The sequence below is a fragment of the Labrus bergylta genome, chromosome 17, assembly GCF_963930695.1.
Source record: "Labrus bergylta chromosome 17, fLabBer1.1, whole genome shotgun sequence".
Classification (NCBI taxonomy): Eukaryota; Metazoa; Chordata; class Actinopteri; order Labriformes; family Labridae; genus Labrus; species Labrus bergylta.
Genome location: NC_089211.1, coordinates 17,076,286 through 17,094,916, shown reverse-complemented (window position 1 = coordinate 17,094,916; position 18,631 = coordinate 17,076,286). Strand labels below are relative to the sequence as shown.

Sequence of the window (18,631 nt, the reverse complement as noted above, 5' to 3'; positions counted from 1 at the left end):
TATTAATGTGTTAGTTTGTGTCATTCTTTTTGCAATATTCAGTGGTTAGAGTGACGGTGAAGTACGTATTATAAACTATATGCACGATGTTAAGCAGGGATAGAAAACTATGCAGTGTGTTGCCAAGGAAACCAGAATAACCAGCTTTATAATTAGAGCTGAAATGATTAGTTCATAAAGAGGTGGGATGGACAGAAAATGAATCGTCAAATATTGTGATTTTAATTTTTGTTTTTGGAGCGTGACAGAAATGTCATAAATGAAGAGTTTCAGCCTCTTAAATGTGAGTATTAGTGCAGTGGTTCTCAACCAGTGGGTAGGGACCCAAAAGTGGGTCGTGGAGCTGTTTTCAGTATAGGTGAGCCTGGAAGATTTTTATTTTTTGCCAAAAAGTCTATGAATCACTTTTTAAACAAATTAAATTGCATGTATGCTGCTTGATGGAGTTATGTGCAAAACAAATGCAGCTAATCCTGAAAATCAGAGTATCAACCCTTTGATTTATTTGTACGTAAAAACAGACGTCCATCCACAGAGAGGTCGATCAGATGAAAGCCTGATCCTGAAATTGAATCAAAAGCTCTTCAATAATATTGATCTTAACCAGCATATCAGTGACAGTCTGATTCAGCAAATGAGGAAATAATGCTCAGCTTATTCTCCTCTGATGCATTCAACACATTTCTGACCCAACAGCAAGATCACGTGTCAAGTCACACTCACCACACCGATGCTTTCTTCACCCCTGAAGACTTCCAGGTCCAACGTGGCCGCGATCCAGAGCCTTCCGGGATCACTAACAATCCGTTCCCGTTCTTTGCCATCAAAGAGAGCTCTGACCTCAGACTAAAGAATCTGTTAAAGCTTCGAAAAAACCCTCGGGAGGAAGGAATGGTGATTGACAACACAGCTTTGATAGGATTTTAACAGAGGGTGAAGGGAAAAAAAAAAAAAAGATTGGAACCGTGTCCTGTCTTTCCTGACCTCATCATCTCACACCAGTTAAAGAGTACAGCATCTGTGACATTTAACCCCAGCATGACACGCCTGTGAAAACAATCAGCTATGCTTAAAAAGCAGGGTGTTCATAATTGGAGCAGAGAGCAATAGGGAATTCCAGGAAATTAAGAATGTTTAAGCACTATAGCACACAAGGGAGTGCTGATGATATCAGCATTGCTGGGATTTGGTCGCAGGCAAACCCCAAGGTTTTTATTAGCATTCATGGAATGCCTCTTGTCAAGTCCAATTTCTTTGTCGGAACAGTTTTATAATAAATGATAGCAGCATGTATGGATGTATGTGTTATTACCACTAGGAGCTGTATAGAAGATAAAATATGGCAGAAAAAAAAAGAAAGATAGACAAGTTAGAAAAATAAAGTAACCGTTGTTTTTATTCCTTTAAGTGTTAAATACACTTGTCATAGATTTGACTGGGATTTGGTTCCTTATAAAACAGTGTCAACAAAGAAACTGACTAACCAGCAGCTGGAGCATCCATTCAAATGTGTATTTAACCTAATGTCAGTTGGCACACCCTGAATCCACACAGGCGACCTCGCTCTGATCTGATTATGAAACGTCTAAAATCAACAGCTGCAGTAGCGATGATTTGGGGAGTGTCACAGGCGAGGGGGGGCGCCGCCCTAAGTAATCACGTTCCTCTTTGTTTTCAAATATTTGCTTTTTGATGAAAATCTATTTGTAAGACACTTGTTCTCTTTGTCTTCGACACGTCGACCACATTTAAAATCAGCTGGTACTTGTAAATACTACAAAGAAAACGGGCCATTAGAAAAAATGCTGTGCTCTTTCTTTTTTTTTTTTTCCCATATTTACTTAAGATCCCTAACCACAGTATCATATTTACATGGCGTCCTAGGAAAGTGCCGACTAATAACAGAAATACATACAATTTATGTCCGCATTCAAGTCTTCATAACTGACCCAGATCCTACATGATCCTGGGACTTTCTGTGGCCCATTTATAGAAACAGAATTCCATCTTGATGCGGTCCACAAAGCTTAGACCCACTTACAGTGATGCTTGAGAAGTGAGTAAGAAAATGACTCTCTAGTCTGTATCCCATCACATTGACATTATACCAATGCTGCAAAAAAGAAATACACATATAGTATAGTACTTATGTCTTTGTAGTGTCCTGTAATAAAGGACATAAAATACATGAAATTACATCATGTATATTTCCATTAAAATAAAGGACAGTACACACACACACACACACAAATATGCAAAATATTACACAAACACTAAATCACGAGAAAAAACAATCACCAGCACATTTTTTTTATTTAATTCACCTTGAAAAGGGATAACTACATTGGTTACATTCATAAAAATATATATATATATTTATTGTAGGTTTGTTTCCCTCTTTAGACACATTTTCCCTCTTCCAATTCCCTTTAGATTCTTTTTTTATTTTATTTTAAACCAATTGGCTCGAACATTTAAGGTATGAACCCTCCGCTCAACTGATTATTGCAACTCAACATGTCACTGCTGACAAATGGCCCTGATGAAGACCTCATCTAGTCACAACATGTCGACTATTTCCAAATGTTAAATACAGGTCAGATCCTACAGAGTGTCTTTTTTTTTTTTTTTTGAAGCACAGTTGCAGTTAGCATTTTTTGATGCAATGCAATTCATCATTATCCCTTCGCAAGATGGATGAAGCAAACTTAAAAGTATCTAAAGAGCAACCATATGTGGTTACTACAAAGACCCAGCAGCGTGTCTACGCCTTTGTCTTCAAATCCAGCAAGACCTTTTGTATTATTGGTTGATACACATTTGACTGTTTTGGACATAATGAGGTTAAACTACTGTTGTGTTGTTCAAAAGAAAAACAAAAAGCACTCTATAGCTTAAATATCACAGCGTGTTTTCTTTTGTATCCGCCATCTGTGAGCATTTCATGTGATTTATGTGCTAAACTTTAAAACCCAGAATGGATTCATCATATGATCTGGCTGGTTTTGCTCGAGTATCATCCCGATTGGTAAAGTCTGTTCTCAAAATTCATCCAAATAATGTCATTAAAGTAATTGATTTTTATAAAGGATGGGAAAACACAAAAAAAGTTATTGAAACTAAATAGTCTTTTATTCAGTTGCACTCAAATCACATGTTTTGCTTCAGTTCTCATGTCTGCTTCTGGATGTGATTGTTTTTAATCCTTGGTGGTTTCTAAAGTAACACAATCCAGACTTGAAAAGTGTAATCAACACAATCCATACAAATCCAAGACCAGTTCAAAGTCCTCTCGCTTTGACAAACTGTTCCTCTGTGGGGGTCTCTGGGTCCTCAGATCCCCCTTCTCCGGCAAGAACATTTTTTATATTTCCCTCAGAGTCTATGACCACGGCGGTCCGCTTCAGCTCCTCATAACGTGTCTGTCGCTCAGCAACAGCCTCACACGCAGCCAGAACCTCATCTGACTCAAAGTCGAAGTCCTGCTCAAGCTCAGGGGCATGAAGGATCTGCTGTTTGGTCTCCTCCTCTTGACGCAGTTTCTCCTTCGTTGCTAAGTGCTGCTTCTGTAACCTCCATGCCCAGGCCAGGTCTTCCTGCCACAGCGTTGGCTCTGATGGACACAGGTGGATTGCAACCTGGAAGGACTTAACAGCCTACAGGGACAGTAGAGCACGATTAAAACCAGAGCGTCCAGGGTTGGGTATGAGAAACGAAAAGATTTATTTTTTTTGCTAAACCTTGGCATTCTTGGGGCTGTACTGCATCCAAATTTATGGTTTCATTAAAAAGACATCAATATCTCTGAGCTGACTGTGAAGTGGTAGATCAATAGGAAATTATTGTTCTATTAAACAGAAATACAGGCAGTCGGCAGCTCTTCATGGATGCTGATGTCACCCTCAGCCTGTTCCCATTTGCTGCCAGGGAAATGGTAAAAATAAATCTGTCTCCAGCTATGGATTCACCAAAACAATTTATTCAATACTTTTAAATGAAAAAGCTAAGTGCGTCACTGGGAGGAAGTGACTGGGCTTATGGCTTATGTCGGCCTTATGTTAAATTTATTGAAGCAATTTTGTATACCAAAATGTGACCACTAAACCTAAAACCAAATATATTTCTCTAGTTATCTTGCAGTACCCACTTGGTAAAAAAAAACATGTTGAAATGAACACAATTGCATTGCAAGTGTACACTTGAACCATCTGGAGCGCTAACCATCATCATGAAAGTTTTTCACCCTGTGCATGCCTGGGTTCTCTCAGGGTTCTCTGGCTTCCTCCCACCGTCCAAAGACATGCAGCATGTTAGGTCAATTGGTGACTCTAAATTTGATGTTGAGTGTGCCTGGTTGTCTGTCTCTACATGTCAGTCCTGTGACTGACTGGCGAAAACAGTCCAGGGTGTAACCCCGCCTCTCGGCCAATGATAGATGGGCACAATGCCCCCCATCCGAACAGGAAAAGCGGTGAAGATAAAGGATGGACATTCAATTTATGTTGCATATATGTTGTACACTCTGTTTGAAACAGGCCGAGGTGGGAAAAGGCAGCAAAGCTTTATTGTAATTGTAACCGCTCCACTAAAAGTCTGACTGGAAATGAAAGATGAAATGTTTAGAGTACGACTACATCTGTCATCTCTTTTGTGCATGGCACATCTCTGATGAGATCACATGCTTATGAGTGAAGCTCACCTTTCAGTTGCACCTGTTTCCAGTCAGACAGAGCCACACCTGTTATGAAAATTGGATCTAATGTTGGTCGGAAGTGTGGTAAAAAGACAAGACGGAGAAGTGCCACTGATTCACCAAACATCGAGCATTTAATGAGCAGAAGAACATACTCAAGCTCAGGTTTCCCAGCACAAGCTGAACAATTTCATCTTGCTCCCAACAAGAATAAGATGATTCTCAATGGGTAGTTTGGTGTGTGGTCCATTTAAAGGGAATCGGATCAGTGTATAATTAAACGGGTATATCTTAATCGGAAAATGGTTTCTATGAGCTTTCTTATCAGGCTCTTCATGGTAATGTCACATCCGAATATTGATTACAACCTGTTCTTAAATAACCTGCACTGTGGAGTTCGCCTGAAAAAAGAAAAGCCTGCCAGGTTCATTGTAAGGCTTCTTTCATGAAATGAAACCGTCTGAATCCAACGCAGTATATCAAGTTTCATCTTGAGTCTCACCGACTCCTTCTTTATTTTGAAAGCAATCCTTCAAAGGGAAAAATGCCACAGCCGGCAGATAAACCGGCTTCTCGTGGAAAACTACAGCCAAAAAAGAGACGTTAATGATAATAATGGGAAGATTAATGGCAACCGAGCTGCCATGCTGCAGAGGTCTACGTCTTGTGTCTTTAAAACACTCAAAATAATACAAAAGTAAAACAAGATCTGAAAAATGTGTTTGTGTAATGTAAGTCCTTTCTTCATAAGGAGAGAGTGAGGCATAGAAACGAAAGAAAAGAGGGTTCATGAGGGAGAAAATAGGAAATCTGCACTCACATTTGCACAAACAGGCTTTACTCAAACAAGTTGATGCACACAAAGCTCCTTAACTTGACACAACAAGTCTCGCTAAAAATAGTTTTGCGTTTTTTTCCTCCCTCTCTTCCTTCCCAATAGATTCATTATACAAAGAGGTGTGTCTATATTTGGTTTTAGTTTGTGCCCGACCGACTTTCAACACTTCCCATTGTTGTTTTTGTGCCGCAAGACAGGTCTGTCACTCATGGAGAGACAAGCGGTGCCATTAGCTGAAGGTTTTTTTTTTTTTTTTTTTTTTAAAGTTCATCCCCCTTTTTTTGCTTGCTTGTCTCCAAATGGGCCAATAGCATATAATAACTATGAGCTACAGGTTTCATACAGCCACAGGTCCTGGCATGATCTGGGGCAATTTTAAGCAATCTTGCAAGCCGGAGGCGTCTGGGCGTGCTTTGAAAGAGGAACTTCTTCTTAGAGAAAGGTACTTCTCAAAAAGTAGTAAACATTAATAACTGTCACCCCTTTTCACACCTTCAAAAACGAGGACAAAGCAAATGATAAATATGAAGTTAAGCTCATTGCAAAAAGTGAACAGGATGAAGATCATTGGCGATTGACTGAGCAAGACGCTAGTGTCAGTTATGCAACGCATGTTTTTTGTGTGTTTGCACTGGAAGAATGGCCCCCATTTGACTCCACTTAAGCAATACATTCAGTTTAAATCTCTACAGGAAGCACAGTGTCAGCCATCTCGAACATGAAGTCATCCGCAAAGAATAAACAATTTGATTATCAGATTCTATTGTCTCCTCCTGTGACGGTTCACTCGTTTATTTACAGGCCTGTATTGGATAGCAGGTTGTGCCGTAATTTGGCTTGCCAGTCGTACTCACCAGCTCCACCTCTCCAAGGTTGAGTTGGGCGCGGCCCAGAGTCTGCCAGCCCTCCCACCACAGGGGGCGGAGCTTCACCGCCATCTCCGCGGCCTTCACCGCTGGGAACACCTCCTGCAGAATGGTCAGCACCTGTGGAGAAATGAGATGTGGGTCAAGACTCTAAAATCGCTCTATTAGGAAATGTGTCGTTCACATTGTTGACAAATTGTGCGCAAAAAAAAAGGACGATTTTTCTTCTAATAATGTGATAAATGTCCCGCTGAAAGAGTAGTGTTGGTTCCCTTTGACAGTTCTTCAGGCTGGTCTACACAGACGGTGTTTCAGACATGTTTCATTTCTCTGCTGGGAAAGATCAACTTCTATTGTTAATCAATAGGTTTTATGGTTTTATGTGCACAACACTTGCTTGTGAGCAGATTTTAATACTTCAAGTCTAGACCTAAAAAAAAAAAAAGATTAAAGCTGCTGCTACCAACTAAACCAGACCAAAACACTTAGTGCGAGTACTGCAGCAGTCAGGAGGAGCGAACCATATTCTTTGTGTCTGAAATATTAAGAATATAACGATCATACTTTTAGTTATATAGCACCTTTAAAAACAGTCCTTACATGCTGCTTTGACAGATTGTTATGTCGCCCCCCTAACACACCCGTTTCCATCACCTCTTATGTGTATATAACAAATGAGACATCATATTTCATTATACTCAGATTATTCTTGGACAAAACAAGACTACGGTGATGAGCATTGTTTTCAATTCTTCGCATAAACCAAACAACGACTTGAGAAACTAATCACTAGATCAATCTAGTCAAAACATCTGCTGGGGTCACTCATTCATCAACACATGAACAAACCGTACAGTGCAGAACATTGCACAGTCACAAGATCACTGTGTAATCATTTACTTATCTATGTTGACATTAAACAGACTTGCACTGACCTCTTTAACCTTCCCTGACCACACAGAGTTTATGAGTCATCATTAATTCAGACACAAAGTCGAAGTACACACATCCTGTTTTAAAAGGAATAGTTCAAACCCGTCGGGGAAGCTTGAACCATTCTGTATTTGCACATTAACTATATTAACACAACACTGTTAACCATTGGCTCGCTGATTATTGGCAGTGCAGGAAGGTTGTTATGTCTCTAAAAGTCTGAGTCTAGCTGCTACAAGTACAACATAAGAGCCTTAAAAAACTCTGCTTCTGTGAATGTCACCAGATCACACATTTAGGTTTATGTTTGTGTGAAGCAAGTCTACGTCACTGCTAGAATAAAAGATCATATTATAGTTTGCTCTTTGATTTTTTATTCATTTTTTTTCTTACATTTTCTCCTGAGGCACAGCTACGTTTGACCACACAACTAAAATGAATATGGAACAGTGCCTCTCACTTGTATGGTGTGTTTCTGTGTGGCCTCTTTAACAAGACATTAAGATAGAGCATCGGCTCTACATGAAGAAATTATAGCGGTGCACTGAATTCAGAGCAAGTCAACACCTGGGAAGGAGTTTTATAATTGTCTTGATGCCTGTGTTTGTTACTTTGTCACGTCCAGCGATTGGCCACTAATACTCAATATAAAGTCTGAACTCAATCACCACAAGGGCTGTATAACTATAAAGATGAATGGAGCAGATAGTGTGTAGTTTGTGTTGGTTTGGTGCCCATTGTATTCAAAGCAGGATGATCGAGCTCTTTACCTATTTTGTACTAAACATACATAAATTCTGTTTTCAGAAAAAAACATCTCATCCTTTTTTTTTTCACATGTCCTAAGTGCAACACATATCGAATCCTTGGAATGTAAAAAAAAAAAAATTTTGTTTTCTGCAGTGTGCAGTTAGTCTCCTTTAGGAGTGTGTCCAGAGGGGTGCTTGGGGGTGGCTCGGGGCCCCCTTAAAGTCTGGTTGGCCACCCCGGGTACGACCCCAAAAATCCTTAAATGGTGGTTAGCTATTTGCATTGTCAGAGGTGGGACTTATGAAAAAAAAAAAATATATATATTCTGGCTTTTCTGTAAAAAGGCAGCTTTTAGTTTAGTTTTTGTATTTTAAATTGTAAATAAATAATTTGCACATCTAATTCATAAAACAGGTGCATGGGAAAGTAATGCACACTTTCTTGCATACAATGAACTAAATGGACATTTTTTTCGGGACCAAAACATCGCCAATTAATGTGTTTTTGTAAGTTGAGGCTGTGTGCAGGAGTTTGCTTGTTTTTTTAAATAGAACTTTAAATAGTGAATTTAGTCTTATATCTTCCTTTTGTGTCATTAATGAATTGGGCTAAGATGATATTTATGTTAATTTATGGTTATTTGTGGTAGACAGTATATTATTGCTGAAGTTAGAAAAGGTAAATAATTGATATTAATGTGTGTGTGTGTGTGTGTGTGTGTGTGTGTGTGTGTGTGTGTGTGTGTGTGTGTACATCACACTTTAGGCGAGCCCTGCAGAAGTCAGTAAGGCCACCCCAGTCAAAAACGTCTGGACACGCCCCTGGTCTTCTTATTTACCACCTACCCCATGGCAGAGGAGAAATAACTTTATAAATATAATCAATCTTTAGTTGCTGATGGTCCTGTTTGCTTTTGTAGGTCTTATATAGACATCAGTATTCATTTCAGCCTGTTTGATCACCAGCTAGAAAATCCTCAAGGAAAGGCGTGTAAAAATAGAATATTATGAGAAACACTAAATGTACAGAAGAACAAAATTTACCTCACAAGTTTGCAACACATTTCTATAAACCAAAGGAATAAATTGCCACTATCAGCAGGTTCTAAAACCATCACATCGTCAGAAAGACGTGATGACAGCTTTACAAATGGTTCCAATTACTCCCGCAGCACACTACATTTTGCCCGTGACACATACAGACAGACAATATCAGGTACGCTACTTATTGAGTTAAGTATGAAGAATGAGGGGAAGTGAATGACCAGCATCAGAGTAAGCATCCTCGTCATCTGGGGCCACTAATGAGAATACGACGATGAGAGCCAGCTTATTTTCAGCCACAGTAGTGGACACTAATGGAGTAGCTGTGATGTCCATGCGTAGTCAAACATATCGGTGCTGAATAAGTCAAAACAGAAGCCTATGCTTATGTCATGCTTCGAGTAAATCATGGCAAGGAGGGAAAAAAATGGCTTTTTGCGGTGGTGTTCTCCAGGCCCGGACAATAATGACTTCCTTCTCAAATATCCAATAATGGATGATATTATATTAGGCTTACAACGCTGCACATGATATGAATGGTTACTGCTATGGGAAGAGTTTTTTTTTTTTTTTTATTGGGTTAGTTGTAGTAAATGACTGACCAATAATTGACAGGGAGGTATGTCTGCATCCTCTGGCTGCTCCACTTTCTCACAGATCTATGGGAACCATTTTTCAAAAGCTGCATTTGCTAAGAGAAAAGAAGAAGCTACAGTTTAGAAATAATGGATGAATAAGAGGTTGGGAAAAAGGCTCAAAAAACACATATCGACCCTAAAGGAAGAGGAAGAGAAACAAAGAAGCACACTGAGTCAAAATATAAAAGCTACAGACTTTCAGTGGTGTTGTAATTGTGCTGATATCACTTTAAAAGCTTAAAAGCATAGCAGTGGAAGTTGAAAGGGGATTTTTTTTATGGTGATGATGGCTGATAAATACCACACAAGCAGAGATATGTGAGAGTGTACTGAAAGTGCATACACAATGTTCTGGTGGTCGGGAGAATTTCCAAACCAACAGATATGAACAGAATATATGCCGCGTTATCTTTTAACTGTCATGACGCAGAACGTGTTGGGCTACTATGTTCTTGGGTATCCTGAATGAAGGACCACCTGGTATACATCTCTCTACCCCGATGAAAAGCTACTCTGTATGAGAGAGTTGTTGAAGTGCGTCACATTTTAGCCATGTCTGGACAGTCATGTTCTGGGAAACAGCAATCACATACTGTGTATCTGCCATGTGGTTAAAAGGCCAATTCAACCACATTACCCAGAGAACTGCAGCTTAAAGCAGAGGCTCACATTTTTCTCTTGTGCTTTGTTTGTTTTGAAACGCTCGATTATTTATTTGTGTCATTCCTGTGATGCGTGCCTTCTACTGTCTTCTCTTCTTTGCAGGGCTACTTTAAAGAGGAGATTTTAATCTTAAATGACTTCCTGGTTAGATAAAAGTTAGGGAGCTTCAGTGGGAGCTACAATGAATATGTCAATCATGATAAGAAATTTGATTTTTAGGGCAGTATGGAGACAAATTTACTATTTCAAAGTACAAACAGGGTGATAATAATAAGTCTAAGAGAAATTAAACTTAAACACACCACATTCTGTTTAAAGGGTGGGTCGATGTCCCATTTTCCAACACAGCTGTCCGGTTTTCAAGATCACATATTATCCTCCTTTTCAACAAGTAAAATAAGTCAATGAGCTCACCAAAACATGTCTGTGCAGTGTATAGTTATGTACCCACTCTGATCCTGTATTTTATCATGCCTATAAATCCCTCTATTTCAGCCCTGCTCAAAACAAGCTGTTTCTGTGTCTGTAGCTTTAAATGCAAATGAGCTGTGTCTGACCTCTCTAGAAGGGGATGTGCCTCAGGCTTTCTCACTCCATGCCTGATTACGGTGAGAAGACGGACTCAGAGGGCACAAGTAACACCTAGCTGTGGGAGTGTCACCCACCTGGGGGAGGGGTTACTGCCCTTTGTGATGCCACAAAGGGAAAATCTCCAAACTGTCTGTTTGAGCACACATTTTTTTGAAAAGTGAAGCAGGCAAAATACTGAGGGTGGACTTTTGTAGACAGGCAAGGGACACATACTAGTGTAAAAAAAAAAACATGGTTAAGTGTATTTTACATAATATGTGACATTTAAAAAAAAAACATATCAAGGAAGGTATCGCAGATATAAACTATAAAACTGTATTCAGGGGGGAAAGGTTTGTATGTAATAATTATGGTGAGACTATTAAAAAAAGTATTAATGACAGCTTGTAATATACCTGTGACTTCATCTCATAGAGTTCTGGGTTGTCTGGAGTCAGCTGAATGGCATCGTCCCACTTCTTTACGGCCTCCCAGTGCCTAAAGTAAACACACAGTGGTTCAAACACTTATTCTAGAACAGATAACAGATTGTCGAGCACATAAAAAGTGTTAATTGCATCATAAACAATGCAGCTGGTACCGCTGAACACCCGGGAAGCTGTGCAGTGATTAACTTCTTAGCCAGCCCCTTACGTGAATTATTGATCATGCATAATGTTTGTCTACTATTTCAAGTTGTCAACACCCTCCACGGACATGTTGCACTTCATCAACTTCAACACAGCTTGATATTGGCTTTGGCTGATGTTCAATTTTTTAGATAACACGGCGGTAAAGCATGACAGATTCAAACAGATGATCACATATCGCACTGTAATTGGACGATCGGTTCCATTGTCTACACCCTGAGATTTCATATACCTTATGTAACTTAATACTGAGCCACATGTTTGCTCAGCAGATAACGTGGAGCTGGTTTCTCAGCTTGTTTTCTGAGTATAGAGAAGTCTGTGGTTTTGGACAACTCCTACCAACCCTTCTTTCATTCAACTTCTCAAAAAGCTAAGAATGTGACTGAGTTATATTCAAGTTATAGCTTTACTAACCTTGTCATATTTTTTTTGCACATTTTAGTTACTTTGTATGTTTGTTGACTCAAATAAAAAGTGTTCAACACAATTCATTGAGCATTGAGATGAGAGACATTTCTTCTAGTAGATGGTGCCACACTGGCTGCTTGACGCCTTTCAGCAGCCTGTCCACCTATCTGACAGCATGGCAGCACAAAAAATACGAGCTGAATAAACACACGTAGGTTCACTGAGGAGACTTGCAAAGAGGTTGCAAATCAAACTGTTCCCAGAGCCATAAAAACCTTCAATGTCAATCTGAGCTGGAAAGACTGAAATTGTCTATTAGCTCTTTTTCAGTCTTGCAAAAAATAAAAAAATAAACAGTGAGCAGAAGTCCCATGAAGCACCACTGTGGACTACGTTCAAGCAGCCGGTACCACTAAAGCCTGTCGATCCGTTTTGCATAGATTTGTTTACCAGGGTCCTTCTGTTTTCCTGAAAGGGAAGGACTGATTAATATGGGCACGCTCACTCCAGTAACCCACTCCTCCTCAAGTCAATATTGACTCAAGAATTTCCTTTGATAGCCTGATCAGGACAAATACTCTGAAAGATTATGAGCTAAAACCTCGGGTTTGACAATGTGTTTGTCTGTCTGAATCTTTTATGGCTTTATAGAGAAGGATATCCTGAACAAATTTAAAGCAACACAATGAGGCCATTAACACTAGTCGTTTAGAAAACACGGAACCTGGATCAAGACTTCGATAACCTGAAGTTACATATCAGTCAAAGAGAGAAGTGAGGAAATTGAAGCAGAGCAGTGTGGAAACCTTACCATCAGATTAAGAAAAGGACAGAATCATGTGAGGATATGAAGCAATCTCAAGTACAACAAAGGAAGCTTGAGAACCAAAACTCTAACATCTATGTCAGTCAAAGAAAAGAAAAGAGGGAGCGATGACGGGGAGGACACAGAATAGTTGTTGTTGTAATTAAAATAGTTTGTAGACACTGACTCAGCATGGCAGCTGGAAGCCAAACAAATTACAGTGTTTCCCCTACGTTTACAGCGTTGGGGGGGGTGGGGGGGGTGGGGGGACACGCTGACACAAACACTTGAAGGAATCTTGGTGTTCATGGGTAACTTTTAATGACAGCTGTCCTTTTCTATCGGAAAGGTATCCTTAAATGACTTCTTTCCCTGATTTACGACTCTATCCACTATCATATCTCTACAATAAAAAGGCACAAAAAGCCCCCAAAAAATCTTTAAAAAAAAAAATGGGAGGGGAAACACTGAATTCGTAAACTATGCAGTGTATTTGGATGATATGGGACTTACTGCCTCCCACATCTCCCAAAACAACCAGCTGTTAAAAACATTAAGTGAGACATAATTATGCAACTACCTGCCCTTTATTTATGTGGAATTATAGGATGACTAAGGAACATTTGCATCGTCTTTTGCCATTTTTTGGACAGGTTTAAGTGAATGTCTAAGTGAAAAAATGAGAACCTTAAATCATCCTTTCGAGGAAGAATGTGCAACAATTTACACATAAATATAGAAAAAATCAAGTATATCCTGTGTAAATGTCTCTCTGAGTCTTGACTGTTCACAATGAGTGAGAAGCGTGAGTCCTGCTGGCTGTGTTGTTGTTGTTGGAGCTGTGTTTACACGGACAGGAAGGCCGACTTTTCCCCTTGCATACAAAAGCTCTATGTCATGTAAGAATTTTTAAGATCACGGACAGTCTGTGCAAATTAACATGCAATCTTAATCTATGAGCTAAATAAAGAGGGCTAACAATGGCCTGCTAACACAACAATGCAAGCCACAGGCAACTGCAGATCGCGGTTGGAGGTGCTGCCAAACAGCAAGTTTTGGCTTCATGCTCGATCAAAAAGTCGCACACTCTTCATTTAAGTTTGAAAAGACAAATGTACAGAGAAAGTAGCTGCTTCATGGCTTTCAAAAAGGTTTAAAGGCCTAAATATTTTTCATGTGTGCGTGCATATGTGTGTGTGTGTGTGTGTGTGTGTGTGTGTGTGTGTGTGTGTTGTACTGCTCTGGGATACTCTGCTATGTTTGATGTACAGTTTTTTTTTTTTTATGCACAATGTTTTATTACTGTGTGATGTTTTAATTTTGAGCTGACAAGGGACTCCAGATGTAAACTAGCTCTAAGCTAACTCTGGTACAATGCATCAATTGTCAACATTTATGTTTAATATTGTACAAATTAAACTAAAATAAATAAATTCAACTGAACATTACCACATTTCATCTCATTTCCTCAACATAATGGCTTTAATCTTTTTTTGTATATATATCATTTTTAATCGAGATTCTTTGGTTTCTCTGTTAACACTGTTCCACGATCTGAAATCTTTTCACAGTTAACACAACGTTCCCCATAATTTGGTTCTGAATTTCATTTGATTTTTTCTTAAAGATCTCTGCTACTTTCAGGTTTAAATGTCTTTCTCTTTTTTTCAGATCTTTTCTGCATGTTGGTCAGCAAAGTTTTTCTCATGACCTTTGTACATTATTTGCAGAACACTGCTATTAATTAATGAAATGTCAGCAACTTTATCTGAATGAAGAAGGGATTTGATGAATCTCTATACCGACATCTACTGGTGGTTCTTATGGCTCTTTTTTAGAGAATGAAAATTGAACAAGTATATATTCTACAAGCACTTCAACACAGTAGGCCGTATATGGAACACTTGTTGAGTTATATAAAATGTACAATACTTTATTATCTAATGAATCCTTTAATTTGTGTTACAGAGCAATCATGTTTGATATTTTCACTTTTAATGTTATTTATATGTGATTTCCAGCTCAGATTTTCATGGCACCTAAAAAACTATGTTTCCTTTTCTCTATGAAATTAGATACCTTCCACACTAAATGAAGCGTCAACGCTTTCCCCTCTGTTACTAAATATCATGACGTTTGTTTAATTCAATCTGCTTTGTATATTATGTTTCTTTTAGTTTGTTCAACTCACTCAATTCTCAGTCAAACAGCCATTCAACCTGTGCACTTTATGAATAGAAATAGTCACCATGCCCATTCATGCATAAACAACAATGACAGTTTAGTCTGCCTTCCTTCTTAATGTTCGACTCTGCATGGCAACATAAGGCTGATTGAACAGAATAGGTTTAGCGTGCGTCTGTATGAAGATTACATATTATTTTATATTCTTCTGTATCGTTCCAAAAGGCTAAATCAGGTTAAAAGAAACCCACAACAAAATCCACTAACAATTGACTTAAGGAGGTACAACAGGTTATACACCTGTCTACCTGTTTGGCTTTCTTGCACCATAACTCTATTGTTTACAGTGAGAAGGCAGACTCACAGGGCAGAACAAACACCTAGACCTTACAACCTTACGTAACAAACACTATCTATTAACCTAAAAGAAGTTGGAAAACCCTTACGTACACCACGATGTGACTAAAGACGAGATGTAGCTCACAAAGAGGTCATAGAGGAGCTCTTCCAATGACATCAGCAGCATCTAAACGTAACGGTAATGACGGGCAGACCCAACCAGACACCATCTCAAACCCCTGAACAGTCATTACGCACAGCACACTGAAAGACATCATTTCCCCAGCAAAATCCAGTTTCCCCTGCAAACGCAATTACAGGCAGCGAGGGGAACAGCATAACCTCTCTTGGACTGGTGGGAGCGGGGTCCACAAAGTGCTGGTTATTTGGCTGAAAAGGTCAATTACCGTAAAGCGCATATCAGGTAGCAGTTTGGGAAGGAGGCCTATTTTTTTTCTTACATCTGTGACTATTAGAAATAGGAAAATACATTCTGAGGCAGCTGAGATTTTTGTAATAGTCCAAAAATAGTGGAGCTAGAAGTCTTTCCAAATACACAGGCATAGCAATATCCCCTCAAGTAATAACACTGGTTACAATTATTCATCTTAACATAAACCCTCCACAAATCACGGGTGCCAGAGGAGATTGTAGGAGTAATGTATCACTCTGTGTTTGAAAGTAATAGCTCTATAATTTTATTTTTTTTACCCTGAATATTAAATACAAGTTGACAGGCCTAAAAGGCATCTTCTCCCATCGCCCAAATACAATGTATTGCTCTTAAATCTATTTAATGATCTCATTCTGGGAGGAATGCAGCTCTTTGGCTTTTCAAGTCCAAACATATAGACGTCTTTTACTAAACACTAATGCACAAAAACGTACAGGGACGACCTCAAACTCAGCTGGCCGAAACTTGCTCTCTGCCTTTGCAATATCACATGTATTAACAGTTTTCTCTTCAAGCAAGGCAGGAGAAAAGCTTTTTGAGAGTGTGGAGTGGGCTGTGCACTGGCGCCCTCTCTTGGAGAGGTTTTACTTTTTCCATGTACCTTGATATTGAAGTTTAAATCCTATAAAAGCTATACAAAGCAAAAACTAGAAGTATTTCACTCCGCTGTTCCACTCTTCTATAATCCAATGCAGTACCCTCCAAAAAAAAAGCATCATCACAAAGAGAGGAAGTATTAATGGATAAAGAATAAAACTAACTTCAATTTTAGATAGAAAAAGATTCAAGAAAAAAAGACTTCTGACACCCGCACAGCAGCAAACATCTCTATGTGGCGTTATGATGTGTGTCTGTGTGCATTACAATTAACAGAAGTTACAAAACTGACCAAAGATGTTTGCTGGATTTCTGCTGGCAGCTTCAAATGATTTGCACTCAGCATGCACATCAACAACACGCACATCAACAACACGCACATCAACAACACGCACATCAACAACACGCACATAAACAACACGCACATCAACAACACGCACATAAACAACACGCACATCAACAACACGCACATACACAACACGCACATCAACAACACGCACATCAACAACACGCACATACACAACACGCACATCAACAACACGCACATCAACAACACGCACATACACAACACGCACATCAACAACACGCACATCAACAACACGCACATACACAACACGCACATCAACAACACGCACATCAACAACACGCACATCAACAACACGCACATACACAACACGCACATCAACAACACGCACATCAACAACACGCACATACACAACACGCACATCAACAACACGCACATCAACAACACGCACATCAACAACACGCACACGCACATGAACAACACGCACATACACAACATGCACATGAACAACATGCACATCAACAACATGCACATCAACAACACGCACATACACAACACGCACATCAACAACACGCACATACACAACACGCACATACACAGCACGCACATCAACAGCATGCACATACACAACATGCACATCAACAACATGCACATCAACAACATGCACATACACAACATGCACATCAACAACACGCACATCAACAACACGCACATACACAACATGCACATACACAACATGCACATCAACAACATGCACATCAACAACACGCACATACACAACATGCACATACACAACATGCACATCAACAACATGCACATCAACAACATGCACATCAACAACATGCACATACACAACATGCACATCAACAGCATGCACATCAACAACATGCACATCAACAACATGCACATACACAACATGCACATCAACAACACGCACATACACAACATGCACATACACAACATGCACATCAACAACACGCACATACACAACACGCACATCAACAACACGCACATCAACAACACGCACATCAACAACAGCATCCCTCACCTGCCTTGCTCAGCGAGCAGTGCACCCTCATCCTTCAGCCTCTTGCTCTTGGCTGCACAGTCCTCCAGCAGGATCTCCCGCCGCCGTTTGATGGCGTGCAGCCAGTCCACCTCCTCCTCCTCATCCCGACCCGGTCCAACATCTCCAGCCTTCTGCTTCTCTTCCTCAGCCTCGAAGGTCTTCACCACCGACTTTGAAACCTTCTCGCCTACTTTCCTCTTCCAGCCAAACGAAGCCATCCTGCAGAAACGAGAGAGAGCGCGGATGTTAGAAATGTACAAACACCACGGCTAAATCATTTGCATCACGTAACAATGAGATACTCACGCAGCTTAGCTAATTAGGTCGGTGTACTGCACAGACTTACACACTAGCTTTTTTTTGCGAGCAAATGTACACAAGCTAACAGAAGTTACTGGTTCGCCATGTTTGGTGACCCGGAAGTAGTTGAAATGTTGACGTTGTCTTGTCATGAGCATGAAACGTTTTTTTGGTTTTTTTTTCATTTTAATTTATTTTAATTTAGACTTGAGATACAGTCATGTGAAAATACTTCAATAAAATATTTAGATATTTTATACGTTAAACCAAACATATTGCACTGATAAATAATGTGCAGGAGAGGCGGTTCTGAAATTAAAAGTCGGGAATAATAAACTCTCGAGTTTGCTCACCAGATGGCGCTAAAGGGATAACTAAGGACAATGTCCTAATGAAGCCTACTTCCTACATGATTTGTGTCCCATAAAAAATATGATTTAATTAAACATCACAGGTTTGTGACGTACAGTATGATCAAATGTATCATTTAAAGATCAGCCTATGATCAATTGTTTTTAAAATGA

General features: G+C 39.5%; 1 protein-coding gene and 1 long non-coding RNA gene across 2 annotated transcripts; both read right to left on the bottom strand.

The window, feature by feature from the left end:
• Window positions 1–2,289: 2,289 nt before the first annotated feature.
• Window positions 2,290–18,247, bottom strand: ttc33 (tetratricopeptide repeat domain 33). Its single transcript, XM_020634669.3, has 5 exons — window positions 18,114–18,247; window positions 17,787–18,026; window positions 11,411–11,492; window positions 6,386–6,517; window positions 2,290–3,656 (listed from the first exon to the last, which is right to left on the bottom strand). Exons 2-5 carry the CDS (start codon window positions 18,023–18,025, stop codon window positions 3,282–3,284), a joined length of 828 nt encoding a protein of 275 aa, XP_020490325.2. The 5' UTR covers window position 18,026; window positions 18,114–18,247; the 3' UTR covers window positions 2,290–3,281.
• On the bottom strand, window positions 8,635–11,381 carry LOC136183174 (uncharacterized). The gene is made up of 2 exons (XR_010669011.1): window positions 9,726–11,381; window positions 8,635–8,921 (listed from the first exon to the last, which is right to left on the bottom strand). It is a non-coding gene; the product is annotated as an uncharacterized lncRNA (long non-coding RNA).
• Window positions 18,248–18,631: the final 384 nt, after the last annotated feature.

Coding starts and splice junctions, on each gene's coding strand:
- ttc33 (XM_020634669.3), bottom strand. CDS start 18,025: ATGGCTTCGTTTGGCTGGAAGAGGAAAGTAGGCGAGAAGGTTTCAAAG. Junction 11,493..17,786: donor CTGCTCGCTGAGCAAGGCAG/GTGAGGGATGCT, acceptor TGTTTACTTTAG/GCACTGGGAGGCCGTAAAGA. Junction 3,657..6,385: donor ACCTTGGAGAGGTGGAGCTG/GTGAGTACGACT, acceptor CTGTCCCTGTAG/GCTGTTAAGTCCTTCCAGGT.